At 34.8% G+C, this 16,690-nt stretch overlaps 1 protein-coding gene across 1 annotated transcript; it reads left to right on the top strand.

Moving 5' to 3' along the window:
- The first annotated feature begins 4,006 nt into the window (after window positions 1–4,006).
- LOC100764963 (olfactory receptor 10AG1) lies at window positions 4,007–4,987 on the top strand. Its single transcript, XM_027421161.1, has one exon. It carries the CDS (start codon window positions 4,007–4,009, stop codon window positions 4,985–4,987), a length of 981 nt encoding a protein of 326 aa, XP_027276962.1.
- Window positions 4,988–16,690: the final 11,703 nt, after the last annotated feature.

Here is a 16,690-nt window from a genome sequence, read left to right as displayed (position 1 = left end):
AAAAGACTGACATAGGCACTCCATCTGGCCTTCCTTCTGAAGAGTCTTTTGTAAATCACTCCAATCGGGAATGTTTAATTCCCCCAGTCAAAAACCAAGGACTGGTCCTTTCTAAGACCCCGATAAAACTGGGAACTGTTTTTGTTTTAAAGCCTGTGCCTTGCTGTTTCAATAACTGAGTTAGTTGGTCCTGCAAAAGTAACGAAGAACTTGGAATCCCCATTCTAACCATCAATTACCGATGGTAGCCCTGCTTTCGATTCAGCACTGTCAACCCCAAAGCTCTCCTCCAAGTCTTATGACCACAATCCTTAGGAGTGGTCCTTCAGGATTCCTCTGCTTTCCCAGATCTCAGTGGGACCTCTAATTGTCACCTGCACCAGCAACAGCGACCAAAAATCCAGACTAGGTGAGTGTCTGCAGATTAAGAAGGACACAACTGAGGTCATTTGGTAGAAGTGAATGCCATTGATTTATAGCAGCAAGCAGTTTATATACAATCATAACAAAAGGAAATGGAAAATTGCCACATGCTAGGAGAATACATTCCCTATCATAAACAAGGAAACAAAAATCCTTGCCCAAGGCCAACAAAACAGGAAGGGGATGGGGACAAGGCAGAATGTTTCAAAACAGGAAGTAACAAAAGGTCAGCACAGGCCTGAAGGTCAGATCTGTACCCAATAGTAAGGGTTCACAACAAGATGTTGATGCTAGTGGGGTGAGGCCAGGAAAATAGGAGGTATCTGTGGTTATGCTGGAAAACATCTCACAGAAACCCCATGGGGCCTGGGGCCCAACAATTCTCCATACAGTGTTCTAGTTACCAGACCTGAGCAGTCTATGAGACCTCTAACAGTGGAACCAATATTTAACCCTAGTGCACAAATGGATTTGGGAGCCCATTCTACATAGAGGGATACTCTCTCAGCCTAGGCCCTCCCCCAAATGATGTGACAGACTTGGATGATCTCCCATGGAAGGCATCATCCTCCCTGGGTAGTGGGTGGGGAATGGCATGGGGGTGTTGGTGAGGGCCATGGGAGGATGTAAGGGAGAGGGAAATGGGATTGATATGTAAAATAAGATTGATTCTAAATTAAATAAATAAAAAGAAAGATTGTTCAATTATTAAAAAAAATTAAAAACTGAAAATAGAACCACCATAAACTCCCCAGTAATACTTCTGGGTCTATCCCAAATAGTTCTAAATAAACAAATCATAGAGATTCCCAAGCATCCATAATTCATAACTGCCAAGTTATAGAATTAGCCTTGGTGCTCATCAACATATACTTGGTTAATTTAGCATAAATGATATTTATTCTTTGCCTTGTGGATTCTGAATTTTAATAGGTGGGTAAAAGTTACACTCACATGCAAAGAAAAAGATGGTTCACATACCACAAAGCCAAAGGGAAGTAAAGAGGAAGTGGAGACTAAAGAGATATGTATGTTCAAAATACTGTATAGACATGAAGAAAATTAGTTTATGAATCTAAACTCTAAACATGAATCTAAAATCTAAACATGAATTTATGTAATAAATAATAAAGAGATCACAGTTTTATTGTGAGTATTACTTAATTCAGTTCTTATGATTCAAAGTTAAAAATACTTTCTGATCACAAATAACAATGAACTTTTATATGTCATGGTTTAGATTTTCAGTTACAAATGTTCCTTTTAAAACCTTTTCCAATTTTCATATGTTGACATGTACATGAGCATACATAAAATACATAGTCATAAAACTTCAAAAGAAAGTGTTTGTGTAATGCATGAAGATTATTTGTGATTTCTAGATCCAAAGATTGATACTGTAAAAACCTATAGTGAATAACAAAATTATCCAGATAATTTGATAATAGAAGAACACAAATTGATTAATTTGAGTTTCTCAGAAACTCATTATAAATAGTCTCCATAAATAAAGTTGATGCACAAGAGAAATGTTCCCCAAGGGTTTGATGGTCTTTATTTAATAACAATCCACATCTTCCATCAAAATAATTATGTTAGAATCACTGTGGCTGCCTGAGGAAAACAAGAGCATATAAGACACAAAAGATAAAATTTCCATTTGGTTTCACCTATGATTTCAGTTGGATGTGCAGAGGTAAGCTCAAGTTTGTTCTCACACCACTTATCAAGGATAGCTCTGAAATTCACGGTTAAGATGCCCTTAAAACACCACAGAAAAGCCCATGATCTTATTCTGAAAATGATCTACCCATTAAGAGAGTCTCACCTACCTTTGTTCACCTTGCTAATTGAAGTTATATATTTGTCAAATTGTAGTAATGGTGGTATTTGTAAAAGAATTGATTGCCTATCTACTGAAAGTGAGCACATAGACAATTTAAAAACCAGAGAATGTGATCACATTCATTTATTAATTTCTCATTTTAATTTTTCTTTTGTTATGTTTATAATGATTTTTGTACATATGTCTACATACCACATGCATGTTTGGTATTTGTGGAGAACAAAAGAGCATATCAGATGTCCTGGAATAACAATTGCAGATATTAGTGAGCCACCTTGTGAGTTCTGAGAATTAAACCCAGGTCCTGTGGAAAAGTAGGCATTGCTCTTAATGCTAACCTATAAATCCATCCACTTTAATGTGGTAATTTAAATGCATCATTGAATGAATCTAGTAGGCAAATGATATATTAGGGTAGGTAACACACACACACACACACACACACACACACACACACACACACACACACACATATATATATGTATATATATCATGTCCTGGTATAGAACAAGGTTTAGAAAGTGTCAGGATATTTATTGATTGCTTCCAGGTATACAGAACAACTAATCAATATGAGAGTTTCATTTTATTTTGTCAGTTATTTTGCTCACAGTCATGTATGTTGGACAATCATCAAGAATATTAGTGAATGTGGTTGCTGAAAGATACAGTTTTATCATAAATACTAATGAAGGGAAATAAGACAAAACACATATGTGTTACAAGTGAATTACATAATGAAAATCTGGCATGAAAAAGGAAGCATGAAAGTAGTTTTAAAGGAGAAAGTTAGAGAAAACCTTCTAGTAGTCATGTTTACCATAATGATCACAGTGATGAATTATGGAAATCAACATAATAATGCAAATTTTATTTCTTACTGGAAAAGTTCTTTTTAAGGAAATTAAGTTGATAGAATTCTTTTCGTTTCTCATTTTTAATGTGGCATTTTTTGGCTGTTTTGTTTTTGTTCCCTGTTTTCCCCCATATCTGTTGGTATGTGTACTTGTAGAAATCAGATTTTGATGTCAGGAATAGTTACCAATTGCACTTCTACTTACCTAGCTGACTTATGGTCTCAAGAACAATCCCAGAACACAGGGAGATGGCTAGTCTAGATATCAGCTTGCTGTAGATCCTGTCTCTGTCTTTAAAAGGTGTTACTTTACGGGGGCTTCCACAAGCACTAAACATTATTTTCATTTTCTGGAGATGTGAATTCTGCTCTTCAAGGTAACAAGGTACAAACTGAAAGCTGCAAGGATATAAACATGTATCCATCTTTCTTGTACACAGCATCACATACTGGGTATTTCACACTGAAAGTTTTAAAATTTCCTTTGAATAAAAATTAAAGAAAAGCTTAAGATAAATCTATGGATTTAAAGACTGTATTGATAAAAATGAAGGAAATTTAATATGCAAACACAAATCATAGAAAAAAGTTTGTAGTAAAATTTTACTTTTAAGAGCAAAGTACAAAGATATAATTTCCCTACAGTGTGACCATGCTAATAATGTATGCATCTCAAAACCTTGCTGAAATATAGCTGAATCTAGTAAAATAAATCTCATCATGGGTTTATTTTAACCACATACCAGTACTTTTTGATATTGTAGTGAAAAAGCAAAAACTATGGTAAGTGACTATTTAAAAGAACCTATAAATGTATTCATTCATCTCATCCAGCCAACACAAGAAACTTGTGGACTTGAAAAAGTAAATGCATCAAACATATGGAATTTTTTCTATCTACAGTTGAGGAGCAAAGTAAAACAGAAAATTCAAATATTACAATTACAGAATTTGTTCTGTTAGGATTTTCTGATGTCCCCCATCTCCAGTGGATGCTGTTTGGGATATTTTTGCTCATGTATTTGACTATTCTATTCTGCAATGGCATTATAATGCTAGTAACAAGAACTGACCCTGCTCTGCAGATTCCTATGTACTTTTTTCTGAGCAACTTTTCTTTTGTGGAAATCTGCTATGTAACAGTCACCATCCCAAGGATGCTCCTGGACCTTTGTACCCAAAAAGGGACTATTACATTTTTTTCCTGTGCCATACAACTCTGCTTTGTCATCATGCTTGGAGGCATGGAGTTCCTCCTACTGACGGTCATGGCCTATGACCGTTATATGGCCATTTGCAATCCTCTGCACTATCCTCTGGTCATGAACAATAAGGTCTGTGTGCGACTTGTGGCTGCTTGCTGGATCAGTATTATTCCAGTTGTGACTGGTCAAACTTATCAAATTTTCTCTTTGCCTTATTGTAAGTCTAACAAAATTAATCACTTTTTTTGTGACATCCCACCACTACTCAAACTTGCTTGTGGAGACACATTTGTGAATAATTTAGCAATCTATGTTGCTTCAGTGGTGTTTATCATGGTTCCATTTCTGTTGATCATTGTCTCCTATGTCAAGATTATCTGTAACATTCTAAAACTGTCATCAGCTGGAGGAAGGTCAAAAGCCTTCTCCACCTGCTCATCTCATCTCATAGTTGTGGCTTTATTCTATGGAACAGCTATTGTCACATATGCACAACCAATGTCAAATCAATCAGATAGCATGGGGAAGCTGCTGTCGCTTTTCTACACCATTTTGATCCCACTGTTGAATCCCATTATTTATACACTGAGGAATAAGGAAATTGTAGTAGCACTGAGAAAATTACAAACTAAGTTATCAACATATGGTAACAGTTAACATTATAGAAACAATTTCTTTATATGTTTTGCATGTATGTACAGCACATCAGAACAGTTAACTTTATTCTGCAATATTCAGTTATAATAATTAATATTGTATCTCAAGTCAAGTGAACATTGTTTTATGAGCTTCAGTTAAGTGGACCTATAGAAATACAGAAAGAAATTAAACAATCTTTAATTTCAGTAGTCAGCATTTTAGCACAAGGAAGTATGGGATAATGCACTTCTAACCCTAACTGAGAAGATTTTCCATGTAGATATGTGCTTACAGAGAGAGAAAATTAGTTTTCTTTAAGGATATATTGCCCTTCGGCAGTTCTACCCAGCCTACAGTGGATGCTCCCTTTCCCTAGAGCACAAAATTTGACTGTATGAGATAAAAAGTGAAGATTACTAAATTGGGATAAAGTAACAAAATAGGTCTAAATGTTGGAAGAGTTAGGAGAGGAGTTAAGTGGTGAATGTGATAAAAATTTATTGTATGAAATTCTCAAATATATGTGTAAAAATAATTATCATGTGTGCATTTGTGCTGTGCATAGTTCTGAGTCATAGTTTACTTCTCAAACTCCTTTCTAACAAAAATAGTCAACAAGAACAATGTGCTCTGGAAAAAAAATAAAATTTAGTGAAATTATTATGGTGATAATCACAATTTAATATAAAATGCATTGCATCAAAGCATGGAGTGGAGTGTCAATATGTAGAAGCAACCATGACATGTCATCAAGTACTCAATGTAGAAACAACCAATTCATGGGACACCTAAAAATTAATAAGTATTCTAAAACAATGAACAAAAACAGTTCTTCTAATAAAATTTTCCTTTTGGAAGCATCTTTGTGCTAAATGTGAACAAATCTATGCAAAATAAGATATAAAATAAGAATTTGTTGGCAATGTTTCGATTCAATCCCCAAGAAGATTAAGTGAGAAGAGTCAAGAAATCAAGACAAGGCTGGAAATTTCATTGTGAGTTTGAGGCCAGTCTGATATAGATGAAATATTGCCTCAAAAATGAAATAAATAAGTAAACAAATACATAAATAGAAAAAAGCATAATCAAAGTTTAAGCAGAAAATAAAACATGAGAAAAAGAATCATTCCCATTCATATAATTTAATTTATAATAAAACACGACTACAGAAAGTTTATAGGTCACAAAATTGAGTGTATAGAACACACATTTTCTGATATTTTTGAGGGCCATGGAAATATATATACAGCAGCTGATAACTAGTGTTCAGATGTTAAGCCACCAGGTAAATGATTCTCTGATGGAGGAGAATGCCAACCAAGCAGGGTCTGCTGGAAACTGCTGCTTCTGTCTGTAATTTCACATTTACTAAAGCAGCTATAGTATCTCCCCAATATCTGCACTCTAGTGTGTGATTTCATATGACACACACACACACACACACACACACACACACACACACACACAGTGTGTGTGTGTGATTTCATGATTGCACCTCAATTTTATGGGCACATATATCCATGGATGACCAGGAAGATGACTTCTCATTAACCTGTATAATTTTGATATAAAAATATACTAAGATATGCTTCATAAGCAGATCTTTTCTCCTACAAGAACTGTAAGACAATTGAAAGCCCATTTTGTTCCTTTTACTCAGACTATATCAGAAAATAACAATTTTCTCAGTCCAAGACAAACTACACACAATTCAGTCATTTTTACCTCATAAAAGCTCAAATTAGGGTAAATGTTTCTGTAGATGTATCTTAAGTTTAAAAATTTACAGTTATGCACAAGGTCGGTGTCTCAGGTGACTAACCAAGGTTGTCAACACAAAGCAGCCTAAAAAATATTATTCTAATTCTTCACTTTCTAAATCTAGCTAATAAAAGAACTGTGTCTCACAGCTTGTCTCACTGGACCCTGTGCCCTTGGGATCTGATCACAGTCTTAGACCAGAAACATTCAAATTTTGTGTTGCTATGACAAATGGTTCTTCCATAATTGCTTACCCAAGGAATGTGCTGTGGCCAATGAGATTTGATTCTTATAACATTTTTATTACCTTAATCCTTTTATAAAAATGTTTTTATACAAGGTGAACATAGAAACAGAGAAATTTAACAAAGGAGAACTAGAAAGAATTAGGAAAAAATTACAGGACAGAAAAATAAGCAGAAGAAATCAGAACATTATCGAACAGCACATGTGTGAGTTATTCTGTATAACCTTAAATTAGAGATAATCTAAGTTCCTTTCACTATGCTGTGGGTTCTAACCAGAACTCTGGACATAATCTTAGGAGCTAGATTCACAAGCTACTGCTACAATATAATGTATGTAATCTTCACCAACTTAGTATGAGAAAGCATTTTTACTGAAACAACTTGGTAAGTCCACTATAACTTGGCAAATCCCCTTCAGCCCAATAAGTTTTATTTATATGTACTACTGATACACAACTTCTAAATAACATGTACTAACACAAAAGAAATGTTGACTCAAATCTTATTACTCTAGATCCATGTTTTAATAGAGTCTATTATGTATAATCATACATTATGAAACCATATATAGGAGTATTAGATAGGTGTCAAAAAGATGCAAATATATAGAGAAAATTGTTTATATTGAATACACAGTAAGAAAACACTTCGAGCAGAGGAACTTAAAACAAATTGCACATTCTAGAATATTCATAATACATCATGGAAGGGGAACAAAAATTAGTTAATGCATATTTGAATAAGAAAGCGTTTAAGAGAGAAATATTTGGAACTATAGATAGTTTTAAGAAACCAAAAGAAGGCTATTTTTGCTTCTCTCACAGATAGCCCTGGCTATGTCTTTCTGCTCTAGACCCCTCCAGATGCCTCTAAATACTATATCTCATCTATAAAACCCCACTCTCCTACCCCAAAAAAACCTTGAAAGAAGACAAACTATTGAATCCAAACACAAAGTAAAATTCTGTTTCAAAATAGTAAAAAACTATAAAATAACATATGATTACATGAACATGATTTGTGATACTAGTATGAATATATAATTCTTGAAACAGCAAAGCAGGGATCAATGTGGAAGAAGGGCAGGCAGGGGGCCTCTGACAGCATACTTAGAACCTGTGCAAGCCCAAACCAGAGAAAATCCCAGCATTATATATATATATATATATATATATATATATATATATATACCATATATATCATATATATATATGATATATATATATATATATATTATATATATATATATGATATCTGACAATGGAACCAGTATTTATCCCTAGTGCAAAATGGAATTTGGGAGCCCATTCCCAAATTCCCAAGGAGGTATACTTTCTAGCCCAAATACAAGGAGAAGAGCCTAGGCCTTCCATCAAATGATGTGACAGACTTTTGATGATCCCCCATGTAAGGCCTCACCCTCCTTGGGAAGTGGATGGGGGTGGGATGGGGGGGTCTGTGGGAGATATTGGATGATTGGAGAGAGAGGGAACAGCGATTGATATGTAAAATAAGATTGTTTCTAAGTTAAATAAATAAATTTAAAGTATTTAAAAATGTATGTAATTTTAGCTTCTGGAGAAGAAGTAATAATGTAGGCCCTGGAAAATCAACAATGCTCTAGTGAAAGATCAGACACCCAAAAACACTTTGTGCAGCACCAATTTGTCTTTGCGGAGTTCAAACCAAACAGATCAAGACTCCAAATAGGTCCATACAAAGTAGTGGTATATCTGGGAAGAGTTGACATGCTGAATATGATCAAAACATTTTATAAACCTGAAAACTCACAAAAACTTTTTAGAAGGAAGACAGGTAATAATTAAATAACTTGCTATTTTAGCAAATAGTATTAAACCGAGTCTTATTCTTTCTAGATAAGAATTGATATTCCTACTAAGCTACACTCCAACACTGGAACTACTTCCTGAAAACAAAATATCAGGAAATAACTTAGAAAGTTAGAAAATATATATTCAAACTCATGAAAATAAAAACATAGAATACTTAATATAAAGAAAAATCAGCATAAATGGTACAAAGGATAAAAGAAAGCATCTTCAACAAATGAAACTGGGATAATGTGATGTCAACTTGCAGAATATTGTAAATAGTTCCCTATCTACTGCTATGCACAAAAATCAAGTTGAAATGGATAAAAGACCTCAACATAAATCCAGTAAAATTGAACCTGATAAAAGACAAAGTGGGAAGTAGCCTTGAAAACATTGACAAAGCAGACCACTTCCTAAATATAAAGCCATTAGCACAGACACTGAGAGCCTCAATCAATTTGATCTACTGAAACAGAAAAGCTTCTGTAAAGCAAAGGACAAGGTAATTAAGACAAAAAACAACAATCTACAGAATAAGAATGAAACTTCACCAACCCCACCTCTGACAGAGGTCTGATATTCAAAATATATAAATATATTAAGAAACTAGATATCAAAATACCAAATAAGCCAGTTAAAAAAAATTGGATACAGATCTAAAAAGAGAATTCTCAACAGAAGAATCTCAAGTGGCCAAAAATACATGTAAGGAATATCTCAGTGTCCTTAGTCATCAGGGAAATGCTAATGAAAATTACTCTGAGATACTATCTTACACCTATCAGAATAACTTAAATCAAAACAACTGAGGACAGCTTATGTTGGAGAGGTTATGGAGTCAGGGGAACACTCCTCCAGTGCTGGTGGGATTGCAGACTTGTACAGCCACTTTAGAACTCAGTATGGAAGTTCTCAGAAAATTGGAAATCAATGTATGTAACATGATAAATACAAACCCAGAGACATATATTGGGATTCAAACTGATGGCCAGATAAGCAAAGCAGCCAGGCTACTAGCTCTTACCCTTGCCTGAGAACAAAGGGGTGATCCTGTCCACACTTAACTTCAGAGTACAATCCAGTCTGCTAAGCTCTCCTGAATTTGGTTGAATACTAAATTGCAGAATGCAGTCTGAGACATTGAAATCCTGTCTTTTATATACCTCTCTAGGGCTGGGATTAAAGGCATGAGTTCTAATTTTCTTTTGGACTAATTCATACTAATGTAGTCTTCGTTGGCCTTAAACTCACAGAGATCCCTTTGCCTTTATCTCCTGAGTCCTGGGATTATAGGTGTGTGCCACCACTGCCCAGCTTCTATAGCTAACTAGTGTGGCTGGCTTTGAACCTCAGTGGCTTCATTAGATCGTAAAGAATATATCACCACAAATTTGCATCAAGACCAAGTGATACCACTCTTAGGTATATACCTAAAGGATGCTCAAACATATCACAAGAGCACTTGTTGAACAATGCATGTAGCAGCATTATTTATAATAGCTGGAATCTAGAAACAATCTAGATACCCCTTAACTGAAGAACGAATAAAGAAAATGTGGTACATATACCTAGTGGAGTATTACTCAGCTATAAAAAACAATGACATCATGAAATTTGCAGTGGGTTGAATTAGAAAAACAAACAAACAAACAAAAAAACATCCTGAATGAGGTAACCCAGTTCCTGAAAGACAAACACAGTATGTACTCACTCGTAAGTTGATACTAGGTGTAAAGCAAAGGATAGTCATAATATAATCCACAGCTCCAGGGAAGCTAGGTGACAAGGAGGATCCTAAGGAGAACACATGGATTCCCCTGAGGGAGAATTAGATGAGAACTCCGGGTAAACTGTTGGGAAGGTGGGTGGTAGAGGAGAAGGGATGGGGAAAAATCCTGAAGAAATGGGATGGTCATGTTGGAGGAGAGACAGAGAGGGAGAGCAATAAAAGAGATATCTTGGTAGAATGAGCCATTATGGGGTTAGGGAGAAACATGGAGCTAGGGAAATTTCCAGGAATCCTCAAGGATGACCCCAGCTAAGAGTCTGAGAAATAGTTGAGAGAGTGCCTGAATAGTCTGTGCCCTATAATTATATCAGTAAACACCCCAGCTGTCATTATAGAGCCTTCATCCAGTATCTGATGGAAACAGATGTAGAGATCCACAATTAAGCACCAGGCTGAGCTGCTGGAATCCAGTTGAAGAGAGGAAGGAGGGATTATATGAGCATGGAAGGGAAGGTCAAGGTAATGATAGTGAAATCTACAGAGACAGCTGAAACAAGCTCAACAAGCTCGTGAGAACACATGAACTCTAGATTGGCAGCTTTGTAACCTCTATGGGGATAAACTCAGCCTTCTGAATGTGGGGGACAGTTGTGTAGCTTGGTTTATCTGATGGGCTCACAGGGAGAGTAGCATCAACCCTCGTGCATGAGCTAGCTTTTTGTAGCACACAGCCAGATGCCTAGACATCAGAAAAATATAGCCTTTAAAGAAAACCAGGAAAACAAACACAGTGGATGGAAATGAATAAAACTGTTGAAGACATAAAAATGGAAATGAAATCAATAAAGAAAAATCAACTGAGGAAATTCTGGAACTAAAAAACTTGGGAATGGTAACAATAACTACAGAATCAGGCTTCACTAACAGACTACAAGAGATGCAAGACTGAATATCAGGTGTTGTAGATACAGAAGAAATGGAAATGTTGATCGAAGATAATCTTAATTCTAAAAAACTCCAGAAACAAAACATTAAAGAAACCTGAGACACTATGAAAAGAGCACATTTGGAATACTAGGAATGCAGGAAGGAGAAAAATAACAGTTCAAAGGACCAGGAAACATTTTCAACAAAATTATTAAAGAAAATTCCCTAAACCTAAAGAAAGAGATGCCCATCAAGGTACAAGGAATATATAATGCACTAAATAGACTGGGCCAAAAAGAAAGTACCCTTGACACATAAAAAACAATAATCATAGCTAACAATAAAAAGAATATTAAATGCTGCAAGAAAAATCGAAGTCACATATAAAGGCAAACCTAGTAGCATTACACCTGACTTCTCAGTGGAAACTCTAAAAGCCAGAAGGGCCTGAGAAGATATGTTGAATATTCTAAGATCTCGCATTCTACCCCAGACTACTACAGGAAGCAAAATTTTCAGTTATCATATGTAGAGAAATGAAGACATCCATAATAAAAACAAATTCATCTACAAATGTACCACTATAGTGTATTTTAGAAGGAAAACTCCAACGTAAAGTGGTTACCTACAACCCTGAAAACACAGAGAATAAATAATCTCAGAAAAGCAACATCAAAAGAAAGGGGACACACACACACACACACACACACACACACACACACACACACACACACACACATACACATATCACTACACCACAATCACCATCACCAAAAACAAGAACAGCAACCACAACAACAAAATAATAGGAATCAATAGTCAATTGTCCTAGCTATCTTTGAGTACAAGCATTATCACTTCTCCAATAAAAAGAAAAAGAAAATTTGATCCATCCATCTGCTATACCCAAGTAACACATCTTAATATCAAGAATAGACATAGCATGTGTAAAAGGCTACAAAAGTTATTTCAAGCAAATGGACCTAGGTAGCAAGTCAATAAACCCATTTTTAATATGTAACAAAGTAGACTAAACTAAAACTATAGGTAATGAAAATGCATGCACATTAGAGGAAAATTCCACCAAAATAACATTTCAATTCTTAGCAAAGAAAAAATAAAAACAAAACACTGCTATTTCAGCTTAATTCATGTATTGACACACACTGATATTCCGACACTTCAATTGCAAACTCTTGCCAGTAGACAGGTTATCCAGACAATAACAAAATAAAGACATTCTAGAGCTAACCGATTGATGTCAAAAACCAAGTGAATCTAACAGATATTTACAGAACATTTCACACAAACACAACAGAATACACCTTCTCCCTGCATATCATGCAATTTTCTAGAAAATTAACCCCATGCTTGAACACAAAAATAATTAAGTCTCAACAGATACAGGAAAACTGAAATAACTCGCTGCATCCAAACAGACAACCATGATTAAAGTCAGATATCAACAAGAGAGAGCTTACAATCTTAGGGAAACAGAAAAGCTCTGTACTAAATAATAAATCTTTCAGGACAAAAATTGCATACTTTGTAGAATTTAATGAAAATAAATACACAATATGCCCAAACATATAGTGCTGGGCTGCCCCTGTCACCTGGCGGAATACACTCAGACGCCCTACTGTAGCACAGGTGCAAAGATAACTTTAAAGGAAAGAATCCCACTCACTTATGCTCTCTCTTTTCCCTCTCTCTTTTCTGCTGTTCCCTTGGGGCAGAAAGGATTTTTTCTCTCTTCTTCTTCTCTTCTGTCCTATCTCCCCCTCAGTGGCTCTTTACCTCTTTTCTCTTCCTGCCCCCTTTCCCTTTCTAATAAAACTTCTCACTAAGCTCTGTCTGCCTGAAATGTTTGCCCCCCCCACCCCCACCCCCGCCCTCTGGATCACCCTCGCCTGCCATGGAATCCACCAAGTTTCCTCACATTTTATTCTTAATATATAGGACATAGAGATGGTGGTCCTAACAGGCAAGTTCATAGCATTACTTTCCTACATTAAAAAGTTAGAGAGATTTACAATTAGAAACTTAATAGCACACATAAAACCTTGAGAAGAAAAAGAAATCACACACTGATGAACTAGCTGGAAGTCTAGCTGAGGTGCTTCATGCATCTGATGCCTTCGCTTCTAGAAGGGAGCAAGGGCTACCTTATAAGTACCTAGATGACATTTAGAATAATTTATAGTACACTGACAATTTACAGTACAGTGACAATTGGTGCATAGGAGTTTCTAGGGCTACTTCTAGGAGACAAAATTTTAGAATAACATTTCAATGTGCATTAAAACTTCACCAGCACTGCATTTTGCCAGCATTATAAATTTGGAGTTTTACTGAGAAGGAAACTATATTTACAGTTTTAATCAAAGCTACGGGTTTCAAACAGCTTTTTAATTTATAGTTAAACAAAGAAGCAAATTCTTTAACTAAATTGCTTATCTATAGATGGCTGCAGTACTGTATGATTTTACCCATGTGCAATTTGTGAAAATGAACCAAATGTCACTACTTTTGTCTTTATTTCAAGAATATTAACATCATCATTCTCTTGTACATGCTATCTTTTTCATATTTTAATTATCAAAAACACCTTATCAGATTTATTCCTGGGTAAATTGCATTTCAAATAAACAAACAAACTAAAAAACAAAAAGAAATCACACTCAAAATGAGTACAGGATGACAAATAACAAATCTCAGGACTGGGATCATTAATAAGAAACAAAGATAACACTAAAGAATCAATGAAATAAAGAGTTTGTTTTTTTAAGAAATTCACCAGGAGAAGCAAACCCCTATGCAAATTAACTTAAAGGCAAAGAGAGAATATCCAAATTAATAAAGTTAGAAATGAAAAGAACACATGATAACAGACACCAAGAAAATCCAGAGAATCATAGAGACATAACTTAAAAGTTTGTATTGCACCAAATTAGAATATCAAAAGGAAATGAATAATTTTTGAAATACTTATTACTTACTGACCTTAAACCAAGCTCAGGTATGCTAAAAACTTCAAGTCCTTGAAGAAAAAAATTGAAGAAGATATCAGAAGACAGAAATATTTCCCATGCTCCTGGGACAGTGGGATTAACAGAGTAAAAATGGAAGTCTTACCAAAAGCAATCTACATATTCATTGTAAACCCAATCAAAATCCCAAGACAATTTTTCACAGATCTTGAATCTACAATTCTTGATTTCATATGGAAACACAATAAGCCCAGTTTAACTAAAACAAATAAGTCCTCTGTCTATATCGTATCGCTTATTGTTTAGTCATTTTATTGGAAGCCCGAGTATGTAAATGAGTGGGTTTCTGAATTTGATGCCTTCTCTTAGTGTCTTCTCCTTCTGTTTGTTTGCCTTGTCCAGCTTCAATGTAATGGCTTTTGCTTTAGTTTCTTATATTTTATTTTGTGTAAAAATGAATTGCGGGTGTTAAAAACTCTTTTTGGAAAATACAGACTGTTTACCAGACATTTTTATACTTGCTCAATTTTGTAATAGCTATTTATTGAAATTATGTGAGGTTTCTAAAATAATGTAAAAATAATATAGTGAAAAATGGTTAACATCCCTTGTTATCTTTTTAAAATACCTACTTCTATTCAGTGTGCTTATATGTTAATAGGTATATCTTTAATTCTCTTCGCTTCTGCTGTGTGTCACACATTGCTTTTGCAGAAATAATTACGGATCCTGGTTGTTTTTAAATCCTTACTGACACAGCATAATGTGTACCTTCACATCATTTTCAATTCTTTTCACAAGATACTGAACATGATTAGGATGTTTTTGAGAGTTTCATCACTTTCATTTTGTTGAGAATATATATTTTGAGGTGATAGGTCTTTACAAAGGTAAATGAGAATAGGGCTCATTTAAAACATTTATATTACCTAGTTATAATTTTATTCTAAGTTTTCCTGGGTTTTAGTGTAAAGCATTCATTAGCTAGATATTGTAAACAGCATGATGTGATTGTCATTTCATGATTATAGAAACATCATTCTTTTGTCTTCACAGCTACTTGTGCAATAACAGCATTTTAAATATTCTGTCAAACTTACCACTCCTGGGTGGTTGTGGAAGAAAAAGTATCTTCTAAACTTGGTTTCTGAATTTGTGGTATTGTCATTGCTGGTATCTTTAGTTGAAACATGCCAATATTTTTAAAGAATTTTTTATTATTTTTAATTACTCATATTTACATTTTTAAAGATTTTTTTTGGTTTTTCAAGACAGGTTTTCTCTGTTTTAAAGAATTTTTGACAAAGAAAATATTGTTTGAAAGTTTACACAATGAAGTTTACACATTGGAGATAGTTCATATAGACTTGAATATGTAAACAAGATAAAACACAAGTGTACCAAGTGATTATTAACATTGTTGTTTATAAATTTATTTGGATTTGGAGTATCTGTTGCTCATTATTATACATGTGTACATAAATCTCGCTTATAATTGTGACTGCTAAAAATAATAAATTATAAATAAATAGTATCAGAATTGAATGTAAGGAGTCTCTTTCTTAAATACACTTTAACTGAGAACAAGAAACAAATAACACCTTTAAGCATGTACCCGATAGGAGGACATGGAGATTTTATGGAGGCTTCTCTTTTAGGGACAGGACTGGGAAGAGATTGAAGGGAGAGTATGAGAGTAGATATCATCAAAATCAATTGAATATATGCAGGAGATTTCAAATAATCAAGAAAAAGCGTGGACACACAATAAAAAAACAAAAAAAAATGTAGTTTCTCTTCATTTATTGAGGGTGTTCTAAAGAGTCTGCACAGTAACAACTCTGGGCTTTCCAAGCACACATGGGCACATACACATGTGTTTATGGTCTCTTTCTTTCTCGCACACACAAGCATAGATTTATATGGACACTGATAGTTGTACACTTATACCCACAAACACACCACAAATACTCACGCATGAATAGGCATATAGGATGCATACTCTACATCTATCTATCTCTGTTTCTATTTCTCTCAAACACACATACACACATACATATGAATTGGCTAGAGTAATGATGATGAGTGAGGAAGAAAGGGACTTCTACATACAAAGAAGAAAGTTTTGAAAAGTAAAGCAGTGGCACCAGGACCTATCCAAGTTCCATGAACTGCCCATTCCCTAAGGTGGGATACGTAGCTCAGTCTCTCTTCAGTGGGGAGGGACTTGG

Source organism: Cricetulus griseus, chromosome 6 (genome assembly GCF_003668045.3).
Source record: "Cricetulus griseus strain 17A/GY chromosome 6, alternate assembly CriGri-PICRH-1.0, whole genome shotgun sequence".
NCBI lineage: Eukaryota > Metazoa > Chordata > Mammalia > Rodentia > Cricetidae > Cricetulus > Cricetulus griseus.
Note: the sequence above shows the minus strand (reverse complement) of the source record. Positions and strands in the feature narration are given on the sequence as shown.

Excerpts from the sequence above, each read along its gene's own strand:
- LOC100764963 (XM_027421161.1), top strand. The coding sequence starts at position 4,007 with ATGGAATTTTTTCTATCTACAGTTGAGGAGCAAAGTAAAACAGAAAAT.